At 44.2% G+C, this 17500-nt stretch overlaps 2 protein-coding genes and 1 long non-coding RNA gene across 7 annotated transcripts in view; 1 reads left to right on the top strand and 2 right to left on the bottom strand.

The window, feature by feature from the left end:
- The window catches only part of LOC143281880 (uncharacterized), a 22960-nt gene extending 13814 nt beyond the window's left edge, over positions 1-9146 (top strand). For 3 of the 5 annotated variants that reach the window (XM_076587153.1, XM_076587154.1, XM_076587151.1), the window contains exons 3-5: positions 4999-5284; positions 7282-7383; positions 8114-9146. In XM_076587153.1, the coding sequence (XP_076443268.1) occupies positions 4999-5284; positions 7282-7383; positions 8114-8814 (1089 nt within the window). In that variant the 3' untranslated portion in view covers positions 8815-9146. The remainder of the gene's footprint in view (positions 1-4998; positions 5285-7281; positions 7384-8113) is intronic. The other 2 variants (XM_076587150.1, XM_076587155.1) reach the window with 2 other exon arrangements.
- Positions 9147-9514: 368 nt separating this feature from the next.
- On the bottom strand, positions 9515-13548 carry LOC143281881 (uncharacterized). The gene is made up of 2 exons (XR_013055191.1): positions 10090-13548; positions 9515-9968 (listed from the first exon to the last, which is right to left on the bottom strand). It is a non-coding gene; the product is annotated as an uncharacterized LOC143281881 (long non-coding RNA).
- A 3863-nt stretch (positions 13549-17411) lies between these two features.
- Positions 17412-17500, bottom strand: part of LOC143282324 (uncharacterized) — an 11263-nt gene continuing 11174 nt past the window's right edge. Inside the window, exon 7 of the mRNA XM_076587928.1 lies at positions 17412-17500. This exon is cut by the window's right edge and continues 170 nt beyond it. The gene's annotated coding sequence lies outside the window, so the exon portion shown is untranslated.

Raw genomic sequence — 17500 nt, 5'->3', positions numbered from 1 at the left:
AGACGTGACCCCCGAGCAGTGTGTCCGCTCGATTCTCTCAGTCCACTCGATGAACTTTACCCGGACTGATCCTGCCTACCTCCTGCACAGCTGTCGTGTATATAGTGTCCCAATGTATGCTGTCATCATCAAACGACTGAAACCGCAAAACAACATTAGCAACTCAGTGTACTGTATCATCACAGACTTCACAAAAAACATGAATGACTCAGTGACTTCTTCCACTATACAGCTGTCGTGTATATAGTGTCCCAGGCATGCTCTTATCAAACGGCTGAAACAAAACAGCTACTATACTGTATTGTAGTGGGGACGACGTGGTGAAGGGTTGTCGTGTCGACAATGCACCCATGTAGACTCGTACCACACTCACGCCCAGTTCTCCATTCAATTCTTTATTCATTTTCATACCGAAACTTAAACAAAAACAACCCCCTGTCACGGCTCGTGGGCGATCTGCGTACATGCCTGTCTGCATTTTTTTTTTCCTTCCCTTTTCCCCCTTTCTCTCTCCCTTCTTCCCCCCCCCTCCCCCCCTCTCCCTTCTCCTCCTCTCTCCCCCTTCTTCTCTTTCTCCCTTCTCCCCCCTCTTTCCATCCCTCTCCTTCACCTCCCTCTCTCCTTCGTGCTTTTGCACATGTGGCATGTCCCTTCTCCTGAACGTTGTTTTTTTTTTTTTTTTTTTTTTTTTTTTTAACTCTGAGCGAGTTCAGCGTACGTGCTGTAGGGCGCCGTCGATGAAGTAGTGGGGGCGTTTCCCTTTGTCACCCCTTCTTCTGTATTAGTCTGTTTCACTCTGGGCCAGTGACGTGCCTGGTGACAGGTTTTTCCGGTGTTTCTTCCCCTCCGTGCCGCTGCCTTCGACGGGTCCCCAGAACACAAGCCTGGAAACTTCCTCACTCCCGTTCCCGCTCCCACCCCCACTCCATACTTCCGTCTACCCCTTTCCCACCTTCCCACTGTCCCTCTTGCCGACCAGCTGCAGCCATCAAGCTACAAGTTTTGTCCGTTTTCAGCTGTCAGCACGAGTTTTGTACTCTGGCAGCGGGGTTGAGCAGTACTGCTGCAGTTGACTGTAACTTGTAGAATTGTGCTGTGTTTAGACAAAGGTTAATTTTTGGTTTGTAATGCCTTGTTTTGTGGCGGGTATTTATTTATTTTTTTGCATCACCACAGTAAAGCAACGAGCTGAACTCTTCTGTGTCTCTGTGTTTGTGTTGTCGGGACGTTAGCTAGTCTGGGAAGGGGTGGGGGTTCATGGGCAACCCCTTACGGGTTGTGACACTCCCCTCCTCCTCCCTCGCTTCCCCCCCCCCCCAAAAAAAAAAAAAAAAAAACCAATATAAAAAAAAAAACAACCCCCCCCCCAAAAAAACAACAACTCAGGACTAAGATGTTCCCACAGGCACTTGTGCCCGCTGCCTGTCAGCCTGACACACACATTCTGCCGGTGAACCTAAGTCACCCAGTCTCTCCCCTTCCACAAAGCACCTGCTTGCTCTGTGATGTCGTCTCTCCAGTGGTTGGAGCCAAGGTACTATTTTCATCCTTCCTCAACACACTGTAGTATACCCTCAGATTAAGCCCCAACAATACGATTATTCACAAAATAAGAATAATATTTTCTGAAACTCTAACCCAAAGCAAAAAAAATATTTTAAATTTTTTTTACCAACTAGGCCAAATTAGGTTGGTATACAAGAATAAAGAAAGATATTCCTACACTTCTAATGGCGGGAAAATTAACAAAGGACGCTCACAACCCCTCATTATTTAGTTCTGGACATTCCAAGACATTATTCAACTTGGGACCCCGATAGTTCAGAGGTATAAGCCGAAGTGGTCGAAGGGAGATAACCTAGCCCTTCCACTCAGTTCAGCACGGTCGGTAACAGACATTCCTGCTGGATATGAGAGGCTAATTTATTGTCCTCTCACAGTTTTATCACAGACTAGTCACAAAAAAGTTAATGACTGACCTCATCCATTATACAGCTGTCGTGTATTTAGTGTTCCACGTGTGCCGTCATCAAATCGACTCTGTAAAGCAAAACAACAAGGCACAAAACGTTCATGACTGACCACTTCATTACGGGCTTGAAACTGAAAGCAGGCGTGTTTTAAAAAAGAAATCGAGATATGATTAGAATTATACAGACTGCATGGTCTGCCACTGCTGGTCTCTCATAGTCTGCCACTGGTGGCCTCTCAGGGTCTACCACTGCTGGCCTCTCAGGGTCTACCACTGCTGGCATCTCATTGAAGACATGAACGGCTGATTTCAGGCACATGTACACCAGGAACAGCTTGAACAATGTGTTTAAAAACAAAATCTGTTTGAGCCCAGTCAACAGTTATTCAGTGTTACTCGGGGTATGACCTGTTTCAGCCCAGTCAACAGTTATTCAGTGGTACTCAAGGCATGATCTGATTCAGCCCAGTCAGCAGTTATTCAGTGGTACTCAGGGCATGACCTGTTTCAGCCCAGTCAACAGTTATTCAGTGGTACTCAGGGCATGATCTGTTTGAACCCAGTCAACAGTTATTCAGTGGTACTCAGGGCATGATCTGTTTGAACCCAGTCAACAGTTATTCAGTGGTACTCAGGGCATGATCTGTTTGAGCCCAGTCAGCAGTTATTCAGTGGTACTCAAGGCATGATCTGATTCAGCCCAGTCAACAGTTATTCAGTGGTACTCAGGGCATGATCTGTTTGAGCCCAGTCAGCAGTTATTCAGCGGTACTCAGGGCATGGTCTGTTTGATCCCAGTCAACAGTTATTCAGTGGTACTCGGGGCATGACCTGTTTCAGCCCAGTCAACAGTTATTCAGTGGTACTCAGGGCATGATCTGTGCGTTGGGTTGATGCCAAGATCAGGCATCTGCTCTTTTTTTCCTCACAAAATTTGTGGAGTGTTGGCCTGGAGGTAATGCGTCCGCATAGGAAGCAAGAGAATTCGAGTGCACGGATTCAAATCCCATAGTTGCCGATATTTTCTCCCCCTCCACTAGGCCTTGAGTGGTGGTCTGGACGCTAGTCATTCGGATGAGATGATAAACCAAGGTCCCGTGTGCAGCATGCACTCAGCGCACGTAAAAGAACCCACGGCAACAAAAGGATTATCACTAACAAAATTCTGTCGCAAAATCCAATTCGATAGGAAAACAAATAAAATTGCAGGCAAAAAAACAAAAACAAAGCAAAACAAAACAAAAAAAACCAAAAACAAAAGAACCCACACACACAACAACAACAACAACAAAACACACCAAAAACAAACAAAAAAACAGGGAAAAAAAATGGGTGGCGCTCTCAGTGTAGCGACATGATGTCCCTGGGGAGAGCAGCCCGAATTTCACATAGAGAAATCCGTGGTGACAAATAAGTGTATTACAATACAATACAATACAATACGATACAATACAATACAATTTTGAAAACTGAACATGAAACAGAAAATTTCAAACGGTAGTGACGGTGTTGTTTTTTCTTTGTAAAATAATTATCATGAAAAATGCACGTGCAAAGAAAGCACCTCCAGTCACGAGTGGTTCTTACAATCATAGTGACTGCACGCACCGCTGGTTGTTCCAAACTTAAGTGGCATCATTTCACCACGCCCCCGAGCAGAAAGCTGTGCAGCTTCTCTTTGGGGAACCCCGTGGTTCTGCAACTGTTGTTCTTGCTGCTCTTACTGCTTCCGATGACGATGGTGGTGTGACAGTGACGATAAAAACACTGAATGATGATGGTGATGGTAACGATGACTATGGTAACAGTAACAATGATGATGATGATGATTATGTAGTATCAACAACACTGAAGAATAAAAACACACAAACACACACACACATATATATATATATATACATACACAATCACAGACACACACACACAATCACAGACACACACACAATCACACACACACTCACAGACACACACACACACTCACAGACACACACACACACAATCACACACACACACTCACAGACACACACACACACTCACAGACACACACACATTCCTCCCTCTCGCAGATACCAACCCACTCGAGCAGAAAGCTGTGCAACTTCTCTTTGGGGAACCCCGTGGTTCTGCAACTGTTGTTCTTGCTGCTCTTACTGCTTCCGATGACGATGGTGGTGTGACAGTGACGATAAAAACACTGAATGATGATGGTGATGGTAACGATGACTATGGTAACAGTAACAATGATGATGATGATGATTATGTAGTATCAACAACACTGAAGAATAAAACACACACACACACACACACACAATCACAGACACACACACACACATATATACACACACAATCACACACACACATACATACACACACAAACACACACACATACATACACACACAAACACACACACACACACACACACACTAACAGACAGACAGACAGACACACACACACACACACACACACATTCCTCCCTCTCGCAGATACGAACCCACTCTAAGCGAAGCAAGCTGTCATTGTGGGGGCGTTGAAACAGGAAATGGCAGACAAAAACATAAAGCCGGGAACGGTGATTGCGCCGTGCAGCTGTCGGCACCATTGTCAGTTCAGTTCACTCACTCATGGAGGCGGCACAGCGTTCGGTTATATATAATGATAATTTCAATAATTATAATGATGATAATAACACCACCACCGCTAATACCTCTACCACTACCACCATCACCACCACTACTACCACTACCACCATCACCACTACTACTATGATGATGATAATTTTAATGATAATTGTAATAATAATGATAAAGATGATAATAACACCACCACCACATCTACCATCACCACTACTGCCACTACTACTACCAACCACCACCACCATCACCATTGCTACTGCTGCTAGAAACTAAGTGAGTTAGTCAGCTACAGGTAACTAGCTATCTATCTAGCTAACTAACTAACTTAATTAACGAACTTAACGATTCGTTCAGTCTGACTCTCCCCCTCCACTCTCTGACCTCCGTCACAGCTCTTCGCGTCTCCTCTCCCCTACGCCATCGTCATGAGCTGCATCAGCGTGCACACCTTCACCATGGCCATCTACACGGGCTTCACGAGCTCCTCCAAGGAGAAGATCTTCATCTGGCTGACCTACTGGTCCTACTTCTCGCTCACGGCTCGCTTCCTCCTCACCACCTTCAACGCCTGGAGCTACGTCTTCCGCCAGAGACGGGCCAACGGTCGGTCCGCGCAGCTGGGGGACGGGGCGGGGCAGAAGCGGGAGGAAGAGTGCTGTGGTGAGTTACAGTGTTGTGGTGAGTTACAGTGCTGTGGTGAGTTTCAGTTTCAGTGTTGTTGTGAGTTACAGTGTTGTTGTGAGTTACAGTGTTGTGGTGAGTCACAGTTTCAGTGTTGTTGTGAGTTAGTGTTGTTGTGAGTTACAGTTGTGAGTTACAGTGTTGTTGTGAGTTACAGTGTTGTGGTGAGTCACAGTGTGGTGTGTGAGTTTCAGTGTTGTTGTGAGTTAGTGTTGTTGTGAGTTACAGTTGTGAGTTACAGTGTTGTGGTGAGTTTACGTGTTGTGGTGAGTTACAGTGTTGCGGTGAGTTTACGTGTTGTGGTGAGTTTCAGTTTCAGTGTTGTGAGTTTCAGTGTTGTGGTGAGTTTCAGTTCAGTGAGGGGGCGGGTGGTGGTGGTGGTGGGTGTGTTCTCAGAGAAGCGACGCGCTCTTCCCGGGGAGAGCGGTATGGATTCCACACAGAGAAATCTGCTGTGACAAAAGAGTAATACAATACAATGTGTGTGTGTGTGTGTGTGCAGAGGGAGGCAGAGAAACGGCATCGTGGGGAGGGGAGGGGGTGGAGAGAGAGAGAGAGAGAGGAGGGCGGAGTGGGGGTGGGGGTGTTTGGGGGGGAGGGCAGCGCTCTCAAAGAAGCGACGCGTGCTTAGGTCGCATTTTAATTCAGTAGAGGTCAAGCGTGGCCTTGAAAACGTGTGTTCTGCATGAATGATTTATTGAAATTCAATCGTGCTGTGGAGCAGGATGCATGGAATTAACATATGTACCCATCCCTGTGTCTGCCCGTTCCGAACAAGGAAGTGTTTGCAGTGCATTTCATCTTTTTTTAAATCTCTTTCCTGACTCCATTTTTTTTTTTTTTCAAAGTCAGATTTACGTTTAACAATGGACTAATCATTGCGTCTTGCATTTGATTGTTTTAGTTAAAATATGCCGTGACGTTTTCTTGTTTGTTTGTTTGTTGGTGTTGTTGTCCCGCCCCCCCTGCTGAATTAGCGCACACTCCTCTCCCTTCCCTTTGTCATTGTCTCCCCGTCTCCCCTTTTCCCTGTTTCTTTTTTTTTCTTTTTTTCCGCTTAAGTTGACTTCGTCAAGTTTTTGCGCCTTGTAAATATTATTATAGTAGTAGTTCTTTTTTTAAAAAATGTATTTATCTATTATTTATTTATTTATTTACTCTTTTCTTTTTATTTTATTTTATTTTTATTATTATCATTTTATTTATTTATTTGTAATTTTTTTTTTTTTTAATTATTATCATTTTTTTTCTCAAGGCCTGACTAAGCGCGTTGGGTTACGCTGCTGGTCAGGCATCTGCTTGGCAGATGTGGTGTAGCGTATATGGATTTATTCGAACGCAGTGACGCCTCCTTGAGCTACTGAAACTGAAAGTCCATCTCTTTGTCTCTGTCTGGTCCCCTCCCCTCTGTCCTTGGGTTAATCCCCCTCTCTCCATTTCTCCTCTCCCTCTCTCTCACTCACTCACTCATTCCTTTGCACACAATCTCTCTCTCCCTCTCTCCATCACTCACACGCTTGACCCCCCCCCCCCCCCCCTCTCTCTTCTGTCTTTGTATATGTTGCTCTGTCTGTGTGTCTTATAATGCTGCTACTGGTGCTACTTCTGCACCTAATACTTGTAGTACTATTATAACCCGCTTGGCCAAGAGAGTGGGGATGTACTTGGGCAAGACACTCTCCACTATAATCAAATTCTAGCCCAAATAGTCGGAACAGCAGTTGCCTCCTCTGCTGTTCTGATGGTCATAGTCGGACACGACTGACTATCATATATATATATATATATATATATATATATATATATATATATTACTGCTACTACCACTGATGTTGCATCACCACCATTATTACAGCCACTATCGGTGCTTCTGCTGCTGTTGCTGCTGCCACGAGCCTACTGCTTTTAAATACCACCACTACTTCTGCCCAGCTCCCTTCTTATGTGTTGACAGATAACGTTTGAGTTACGTGTGATCCATACTGTGTTTCCAGAGATGTCGGTTTTGTTCAAGGCCCAATGGGTTCTGCAGAGTGTGTCCTCAACCACTGGAATCATCGTCACTGGTCTCTACTGGAATGTCCTCTATGATCCTAGTGAGTTCGCGCGTGCGCGCGCGCGCGCGCGCACACACACACACACACACACACCTGCACAGACAGACAGACATACACAGGCAAGCACAGAGACACGTACACAACCTCCTCCTACTACTCCTCTTCTTCCTCCTCCTCCTCCTTCCTTTTCCTTCTCTGCATCCTCCTCAGGATTACTCTCTCTCTCTCTCTCTCTCTCTCTCTATGTAAATATCAAAAAGGAAAAATTGAACACAAGATACCAAGCATAATGAAAAATTGTTCACCCCCCTCCCCCCACACACACCCACCCACACACACACACACACACACACACACACGTCATAGCGCACAATCGTAAATAGTACACAATCGAAAATACTACCAACAACTTAGGAAACTCAAAACTCACTCAGTCGCTAATAGTCATTTTAGTTCATACTGGAAAGGGATGAGGTGTTGAGAATCAAGCAGGAGGGGGAAAGGTGGGCCTTCACACTGGATTTCAAAGATTGTACATACATGTCTGGAGAAGGGGCGGGGACAGAAAAGATAATGATGATGATGGTGATGATGATGAAGGTAACTGATAATGAATGCGCTGAAAAAGACGACACTGGAACGGTTATGATGTTTATGTGATGACGAAGACATTGACGATGATCATGATGATGGATGATGATGATATTGATGATTATGATGATGATGATGACGACATCGATGACAACAAAGAATAGCCCTCGTGTCGCAGACAAGCCAGAGAGCGTGAGAAGCATCAACTCTCACCTGCTCAACGCGCTCTTCGTGCTGGCCGACGTCCTTCTGTCCAGGGCGCCAGTCAGAATCCACCACTTCGTCTACAGCTTCGGCTTCGTCAGCCTCTACGTGCTCTTCTCGCTCGTCTTCTGGGCGGCCGACGGCACCAATGACAAAGGTGATCCCTACATCTACTCCTTGCTGGACTACACGGGCCGGCCCGGGCGCGCCACGCTGGTGATTCTGGCCGTGGACTGTGTGGGCACCCCCGTCGTCCACACTCTCCTCTACCTCCTCTTCCGGCTCAGGCAGTGGGCGGTGGGCCGGTGCCGACCCGGAGAAGACCCCGCCGCGCCGCCTGCCCAGGACGTGCAGGTGAGCAGCCTGTCGCTGGGCGGCAAGAGCGACGCCAGCCGGCGCCCCAGCGGGGAGAAGGACATCTCTCTGGACGACGCGGCCTTCGAGAAGACTCCGCCCCCTCCGCGCGGCGTTCGGGGCAGGGACTACACGCTGACCTCCGACAGGGACGAAGGGGACGTCATGATCGACGTGGACATGGACTTTGAGATGGACGAGAGGCGTGGTGGGGAGGTGGGAGGGGGAGGTATCCCGGCAGGGGAGAGGTTCCGCCCCACCCTGCAGACCAACAGCAGTCAGGTGTCCTGCACGGACTCCACCAAGGCCTTGTTGACATGACCCTCACACCTCTTGGTTTGGAGTATAGAAATGAATCTTTCGTTTTTGTTGTTGGTGTTATCATGTCCAGAAGGGTTGTTCCTGGCAAAATTCTGTGCACAAAATCCATTCGATAGGAAAAACAAATGAAACTGCACGCAGGGAAAAAAAAAAAAGAAAGAAAAAAAAGGGTAGCGCTGTAGTATAGCGACGCGCTCTCCCAGGGGAGAGCAGCCCGAATTTCACACACAAAAATCTGTTGTGACAGAAAGAAACACAAATACAAATACATCATTATCGTTCCATGAGTTTTTTTTTTTTTTTTAATGGGTGGATGTGGGGATGGGAGGGATGTTTTGTGTTTTTTGGTTGGGCAGGGGGGGCGGGGTAGGGATAGGAGGGGGGGGGGGAGTTCGTTTTCAAAAACCGCACTGAAGGTTTATCAACGTCGTCCTCGTCTTTCTTTTTATTGTTGTCACTGTTGTAAACATCTTTGTTTGCATCATGATAATCATACATTATATGTACCTGTAAATCTGTAATATATATATATATATATATCATACTGTATATTACTCTGTGTGTGTGTGTGTGTGTGTGAGACAGAGAGAGAGAGAGAGAGAGAGACAGAGAGAGGATGTCTTCGCACACACGGACGTTTGTATATGTGTGTGTTATGTGTGTGTGTGTTTTGTTGTTGTTGTTTTGTTTGTTTTGTGTGTGTGTGTGTGTGTGTGTGTGTGCACGGGCGCGGTCTTGTGATGTTTATATTATTTTACACTCCCCCCCAAAAAAGAGAAGAAAATTCAAAAAACATATTATTAAACTTGCATCTTTGCGTTTTTAGTTCTTCGGACCTTCCCCTGACTGATTATTTCACCCAGACTTCCACAATCATCAACCCCATTACTTTCCTCAGTCTATCTCACAATTATCAACCCCATTCCTTTCCTCAGTCTATCTCACAATTATCAACCCCATTACATTCCTCAGTCTATCTCACAATTATCAACCCCATTACATTCCTCAGTCTATCTCACAATTATCAACCCCATTCCTTTCCTCAGTCTATCTCACAATTATCAACCCTATTCATTTCCTCACAGACTATCTCACAATCATCAACCCCATTCCTTTCCTCAGTCTATCTCACAATCATCAACCCCATTCCTTTCCTCACAGTCTATCTCACAATCATCAACCCCATTCCTTTCCTCACAGTCTATCTCACAATCATCAACCCCATTCCTTTCCTCACAGACAGTCTATCTCACAATCATCAACCCCATTCCTTACCTCACAGACAGTCCATCTCACAATCATCAACCCTAATCATTTCCTCACAGACAGTCTATCTCACAATTATCAACCCTACTCCTTTCCTCACAGACAGTCTATCTCACAATCATCAACCCCATTCCTTTCCTCACAGACAGTCTATCTCACAATCATCAACCCCATTCCTTTCTTCACAGTCTATCTCACAATCATCAACCCCATTCCTTTCTTCACAGTCTATCTCACAATCATCAACCCTATTCCTTTCCTCACAGTCTATCTCACAATCATCAACCCTATTCCTTTCTTCACAGTCTATCTCACAATCATCAACCCCATTCATTTCCTCACAGACAGTCCATCTCACATAGTCTGTTCTATTTTTGATGATGATGATGATGATATGGATATTTATGTAGCGCTTATCCTGGGTAGAGCGAACTGACGGCTGCCAATGGGCGCTCTTCATCGTTTCCTGTGTCATTCAATCAGGTTTCAGTCACGCACGCACGCACACACACATTCACACACACACTCATACAGACATTTTACGTGTATGATCGTTTTGTTTATTCCCCCATGTAGACAGCCACATTCCGTTATCGGAGGTGTGCATGCTGGGTGTGTTAATGTTTTTGTAACCCACCGAACACTGACATGGAATACAGGATCTTTAACGTGCGTAATCAATCCTCTGTGTAGGTATAAACACGATAACATCCTTCAGCTTATTTTGCTCTCATTCTCTGCGCATAGTCCAACGATTTTATTGGAATATGTGTACTTCTGGAGTAGGCCCTCGTAATTTTATTTCTGTTGTTGTTTGGAAGTTCACGATGTATTTATACGTGTACATTTGGTACATGCTTGTTTGAATATTTGCATGATTTTATTACAAGGTTTTTGTCCTTGGTTTTTTTGTTTTGTTTTGTTTTGTTTTTTTTGGTTTAATATTGACATATTCGTGGATATGGAACATCAAATGACATGTCGGTGGTGAAATAAGAACAATGTTTCCAACAACTCGTAAGTGTGTTCAACAGGGACACACACACACACACACACACACACACACACACACACACACACACGCATGCACGCACGCACGCACATATACAGTCACTTACACATATGCACGCAAACACACACACACACACGCACGCACGCACATACACACACAAACACACACTGTTCTGATGTGTGTATGTTCCGAACGTTTTGAAGTTTTGCCATAGCCCGTGAATTGTATCATGTCTTCACTTTGGGTTGTTTTTTTTTGTTTGTTTGTTTTTTATATCTTGCTGTTATTGTTATTTTTGTCGTACTCTTCCGTACACACACACACACACACACACACACACACACAATTTGCAGTACTCGCGTGTGCGTTTGGGAGAGAGAGAGAGAGGTTGGGTGGGATGGAAACAGAAAGAAAGATAAGAAATAAAGACTGGTGAACAAATGAAGGAGACACAGAGAGAGGACACAGAGAGAGAGAGAGGGGAGACGGAAGTACAGAAACAACCATTCATTCGTAACACATTCCGGCAGTTTCCTAATGATATCATTCTTTTGATGAGAAGTATCATGCATTGGCTGGGATAAACGACCAGCCAGTGCTGCATGGTTGAAATTCTGAAGAAAGGAAAGGGGTCCCTCGAGAGGTAAACGTCCACCTCCAACTTTAGGATGAAATTTTGCACAAAGAGGGGCTGGGCGCATACAAAGGCCTGGTGATGATCTCTTCATTATTTATCTGAGCATCAGTCCATGTGGACGTGATCCGCGACCCGAGTTCGCGGGGCGTGACAAATGTCCCAGGTTACACACAGAAAAAAGGTTGGATGCACCAGCTGGTCCGTTTCTATGTCCGCCTGTTTGGAGAATCACGCGGTGAGCTGGTAATTTCACGCTGACACGGGTTGATAGTTCACTGGGGTTGTTCTTAGAACACGGTGTACACTTCTGGTTTTCCTCCTTTCAGGGGAGATGAGACATAGTTATAGACATGTGAAGAACAGGTGAGAGCAGAAAAACTCGGGCGAGGCATGATAAACACCGGGGTCATTTCACAAATGTTCACAGCATGTTTGTGTTTTCTGTCGCTCATAACGTCCGATACCATGTATAAAACAAAGCATTTTTTAGTCTTTAGCATCCAAGCACTAAGGTATGCGGCCTTAATCACGACGTTTCTCGAACACTTCGTGAACCCGCAGGCCTACTTAACTGTGTTTTTTTTCTATCCTCCACCCAACCCTTCATTCCCAACCTTCACACCAACCACTAAAGGGAAAAGGTGATATAAATGTAACTATTAATGTGATGAAGTGGACATCGTAACCTGCCGCTTTGGTGCTGCCTTCGTGAGCAATGCCAACACAAGTACGTTCATGGAAACTCAGATTTCATCCAATATCACCTCCAGTAAAAACACTTTAAACAGAAGAATGAATGGACGTGGTTTTCACTGACACGTTGTCATTCACTCCACAAACGCAGACGCGAATCATGTGAACACGGATGCCACGCGGTTTGTAAGACTCCAAGGCGTAATTTTTGTCAACGCTGATTCGATACAGGCACGCACAATGAAAAACAGTCTTATTATTATGTTTAATGGTTGATTTACCCTGCCCATGCATTTGTTTCAGTATTGTACATGGCAGTGTTCAATCTGAATTTTAATCTAGGTTTGGAAATGAAGTAATTATGATTGGTGCTAACAGTGAGTCGACGTTGCAAGTTCTTTTTTTTTCTTGTTAAAAACAAACAAACAACAGAAAACAATTAATTAACTGTCTTAGTTTAAACTTAAACTTGCCACTGTACAGACGTATCACAACCACATGTCAGACCTTACAGTCTTCTCGGTGATTTTTTTTTTTTTTGTGGTCAATTCAATCACGGCGACATTATACACTTCAGTCTTCCCCGGTTTCACAAACTCACCGGTATTCTTTAAAAAACACACACAAAAACCTTTCTTTTCTTTTTTTTTTCTTTTTTTTTTATCTTGAATGAAAGTTAAAGTCATAAGAAAGGAGTGTACATTTACGTATATGTTGGTCGTTTAAAATTAATTGGGTTAATCATATTTATTGTTCATGTAGTTACATACTGACTCGACAACTCGCCCCATTGTTGTTGCTTTTATTGTTGTTGATTTTTCCCACTGAAATGGCTAACCTGAAATATTTGTATGTCAAAATTTCCTTAGAATTCAGTGGGGTTTTTTTAATTTACTGTTTCGATGTTGTAGCTTTTGGGGGCTTCTGTAATGACTGAAATCCTTGATGTGTCAAATTTCCCATGGAATTCTTTGTTTTGTTTTTTCTTCTTAAATTTATACAAATATTTATTCAATGTCCTACAGTTCCAGTTGCATGTACTATCAAACGGAAACAAAAATAACAGAAATACTGTGATACTGTAAGTTTGTTCAAATTCTGTTTACTAACATTAAATATTTTTTTAAACATACTACGGCTCGTTGTAGTTTGTGTGTGTGTGTGTGTGTGAGAGAGAGAGAGAGAGAGAGAGTGAGCGCGTGTGTGTTTGTGTGTATGTGTGTGTGAGTGCGTACGTGTGTGTGTGTGTGTGTGTGCAATCTGTGTGTGTGACCCAACAATCCTTTCAACAGACTGAACATCCATTCAGTCAGCACAGTACACTTCAGATACTCATCTACAAAAGACGTGCTGGTTTCTTTAAAGATCAGTCCCATCCTCCCTCTCTGTTCCACACAACACAGCAACGACATATACAGAAAGCAGGTGGGGGGGAACATACACGCGCATTGTCATATGCATCAGGATAGGTGAATTTCAAAGAGGTGCGTCTTTATCTATTTATCATTTTTTAAGTTGCAAAGCACTGGGGTTTTTTTCTCAGTGACAGAGGTAACGAGTTCAAGAAAGTGCAGCCAAAGACAGAGAAAGATTTTATTTTAATCACCAAAGACCTCAAGGGAGAACCGAGGAACTGTAGTCATGGAGGTGTCAAGAGAGCGTGGCATCCTAGAATACAGGGAGAAGATGAGACAGACTGTGTGGCGTATCACTTTTGTATTTGATTCTAGCCTTCATAGGAAGCCAGAGAAGTGTTCTGACCTGTAATCTGCATTCTCGGGCCTATTTTTCACGAAGCACGAGTCGGGCTGCATGTATGTATGTGTGTGTCTAAAAAATGTGTGTTTTTTAGGAATGTGTTTCTTTTTAATCTAAGCATTATTTACTTGATATATCTATTGTTTGTTGGATCATGCTTTTTTATTCATTCTGTGAACGCATTGGATTGAGCTGTTGTAATGTTTTATGTTATGTTTATATCTGGCTCGATGATATAAGGCGCTTTGAGCAGCATTAGTACTGGATATCGCGCCATAGAAAAGTTATGAATTATTATTGTTATTATTATTCTGAATGCGTTGAAGATTATTCAGTTTGTTATCAGGGATACCAGCTGAGAGTTACATTAGTCTAACTTAGATAGTATGAAAGAAACGGTGAGTTTGTTGGCAGCAATAATGGGAAAGAAATGAGCGAATTTCGCCTAATCTACGAAACTGGCAGAATAGAGTGTGGCACAAGCGTTTGACATGTGCATCCATGGAGAGCGTTTCATCCAAGTGTAGAAGCCAAACGACTTGGAGAATGGTATGTCACAGCCAGAGATGAACAGCGGGGTTAAGTGACCGGGTTAATGTTCGCTTTGGTACCAATAGCGATCAGCTAAGTTTTATCCTCATTCAGTTTCGACTTGTTCTGACTCATTCTTTCAGCCGCATCTTCAATACATTTTCTCAAACTATAGTCTTTTGAACTGAGAGTTGCCAAACTCAGCGACGCTTCAAATCCTTCATTTCTGCTGCCTGTCATTTTTCGCTGTTCCCAGTTTTCTTCTCTCCTAACATTGAACTATTTTTTCAACCCACACTGACACACTTTCTCTGTGCCTTTTATGCTGCCACTCAATAGTTTTCACCGATTTGGAAATGAGGAGGACGGCACACTGTTTCTTATCTCTACTGCTGTGTCCTCTCTGTACTTCTTCCAAGCTTTCCATTTACATTTTATTCCAGGCAACACTTGATCATTCCCCTCAGTTTTTCGTCTCACTCACTTCCTGTTGCCCTCCCTCTCTCTCCCGTCTTTTGCTTTGCATCACCCACACTCCTTCCTGTTTCCTCTTTCCATTGTCACTGTTCTTGTACCCTTTTACCTTAGTATTTCTGACGTTCATACGATTTTGCTTTTTTCGCCCTTCAAAATGTGGGTATAATAAGGGGGATAATAATAATCATGATATATATCTGTTCTTTTCCAATAATACGTGCGTATAGGAAGTGCAGTATTGGCGCACTACTTCTGATACCCACCTATATCCATTCATAAAATAAAATCCTTGATTATTTCCATGTCACATTGAAATCGGTTATTTTTCCTTCTGATTTACAGATTCTCAGATTTACATTTCCAGCCCCATCCCTTTTTAACTCCTATCAATTTCTTCCATCCCGAACGACACTCTTCCCCTCTGCCATTTTCGCTGCAACACCACTGTCCTCACATTGCGAAAATAAGGTGGGCATGATGCCGCCTATAGGGCCTGAAAAAATGACGTCATGCGCGGTGCATTGTGGGACCGGGCGCCACTTTGTCGGTCGCGACGAATGTAAACACAGTCAACCCACGCGACTTCTTCCCTTGCTCTGCCTTGCTGACAACGATCGTCTCCACTAGTCGATACTGAGCGATGCCAGATACTTGCTGCATTATCGGCTGTACAAGCCGAGGATACCGTACTGATTCGGGACCCACAAGGCCTGGCTTTTATCGAACTATTCCCAAGTTGAAAACTAAAGCAGGAAAGCAGGTTGAAGAAATGACAAGACAAAGGAGGCAGGCATGGGTTGCAGCTATCCAGCGCACCACAGTGATGTTTCCAAATACCAGTGAACATTTCCGAGTTTGTTCAAGACATTTCTGTGGAGATAACACAATGTTGTTAGCTACGAAATAATGTGAATTCTCAAGTGTTCTCCCCAAATAGGCTAATTCTCATTACACGTGTTGAAGCTTTGGCTCACACGAGGTGAGCTTTTCTAGTGAATTCTGATCCGTGTTCAGACGAAGGCCCACAATCTGTTGGCTTATCATATGGTTTCACTATAGGAATCGGCCAAAAAAAAAAAAAAAAAAAAAAAATCTGTCTGTTAGTTTCACTGATTAGTCTTGACCTGTGTCATAGATGTCATTATGTAGAGCTGGAAATAGACTATTTTGTTGCACAAAAGTTATTATCTTGACTTTACATGCCTGAACAATTATCTACAATCAACCAAATTTTTTGGGGGAAAAGCCCAGAAGTAGAATCTACACTCATTTTCCTTCACAGAAACGTTTACTTTCCTTCTGTATCGCCCATAGCTTTTGTGCTAGAATTTTTTGTGATTTATTAGCCCCGAATCCCCAAGGCAAGGGGGAGAGCCCTTTTTTAAATACAAAATTCTTTGGCACTGAACTGGTAGAAACGAGTGCCAGATTCCCTTCGACAACAGATGAATCCCCACGAACAACACGTTGGGAATGCACTTATAATGTTCATACTAGCAACACATTCTGGCGTATTATTTTCTTTCCAATCGACAGCAGAATATAGATTTTCACAACAAGCCCAACGCAGAACCCACAAAAACTTCAAAACGTTTTTTATGACAAAAGGGGAGATTCCATGTACGAATAGAAACGATATTCATGAAAAAAAAGGCACTGCGAAATCATCAATAAAAACAAAACAAAAGAAGAAACGAGGCTTGATGGAACAAAGAATCCAAATTTCCCAGTCAACATTCAAGCAAGCACCGAAGGGGCCACGACAGCAAAGGATGTTATTCCTCCAAGCACCGAAGGGGCCACGACAGCAAAGGATGTTATTCCTCCAAGCACCGAAGGGGCCACGACAGCAAAGGATGTTATTCCTCCAAGCACCGACGGGGCCACGACAGCAAAGGATGTTATTCCTCCAAGCACCGAAGGGGCCACGACAGCAAAGGATGTTATTCCTCCAAGCACCGACGGGGCCACGACAGCAAAGGATGTTATTCCTCCAAGCACCGAAGGGGCCACGACAGCAAAGGATGTTATTCCTCCAAGCACCGAAGGGGCCACGACAGCAAAGGATGTTATTCCTCCAAGCACCGAAGGGGCCACGACAGCAAAGGATGTTATTCCTCCAAGCACCGAAGGGGCCACGACAGCAAAGGATGTTATTCCTCCAAGCACCGAAGGGGCCACGACAGCAAAGGATGTTATTCCTCCCGAAGCACCAAAGGGGCCACGACAGCAAAGGATGTTATTCCTCCAAGCACCGAAGGGGCCACGACAGCAAAGGATGTTATTCCTCCAAGCACCGAAGGGGCCACGAC

Source organism: Babylonia areolata, chromosome 5, assembly GCF_041734735.1.
Source record: "Babylonia areolata isolate BAREFJ2019XMU chromosome 5, ASM4173473v1, whole genome shotgun sequence".
NCBI lineage: Eukaryota > Metazoa > Mollusca > Gastropoda > Neogastropoda > Buccinidae > Babylonia > Babylonia areolata.
The sequence above is the reverse complement of the archived record's forward strand: the minus strand, read 5'-3'. Positions and strand labels throughout refer to the sequence as shown.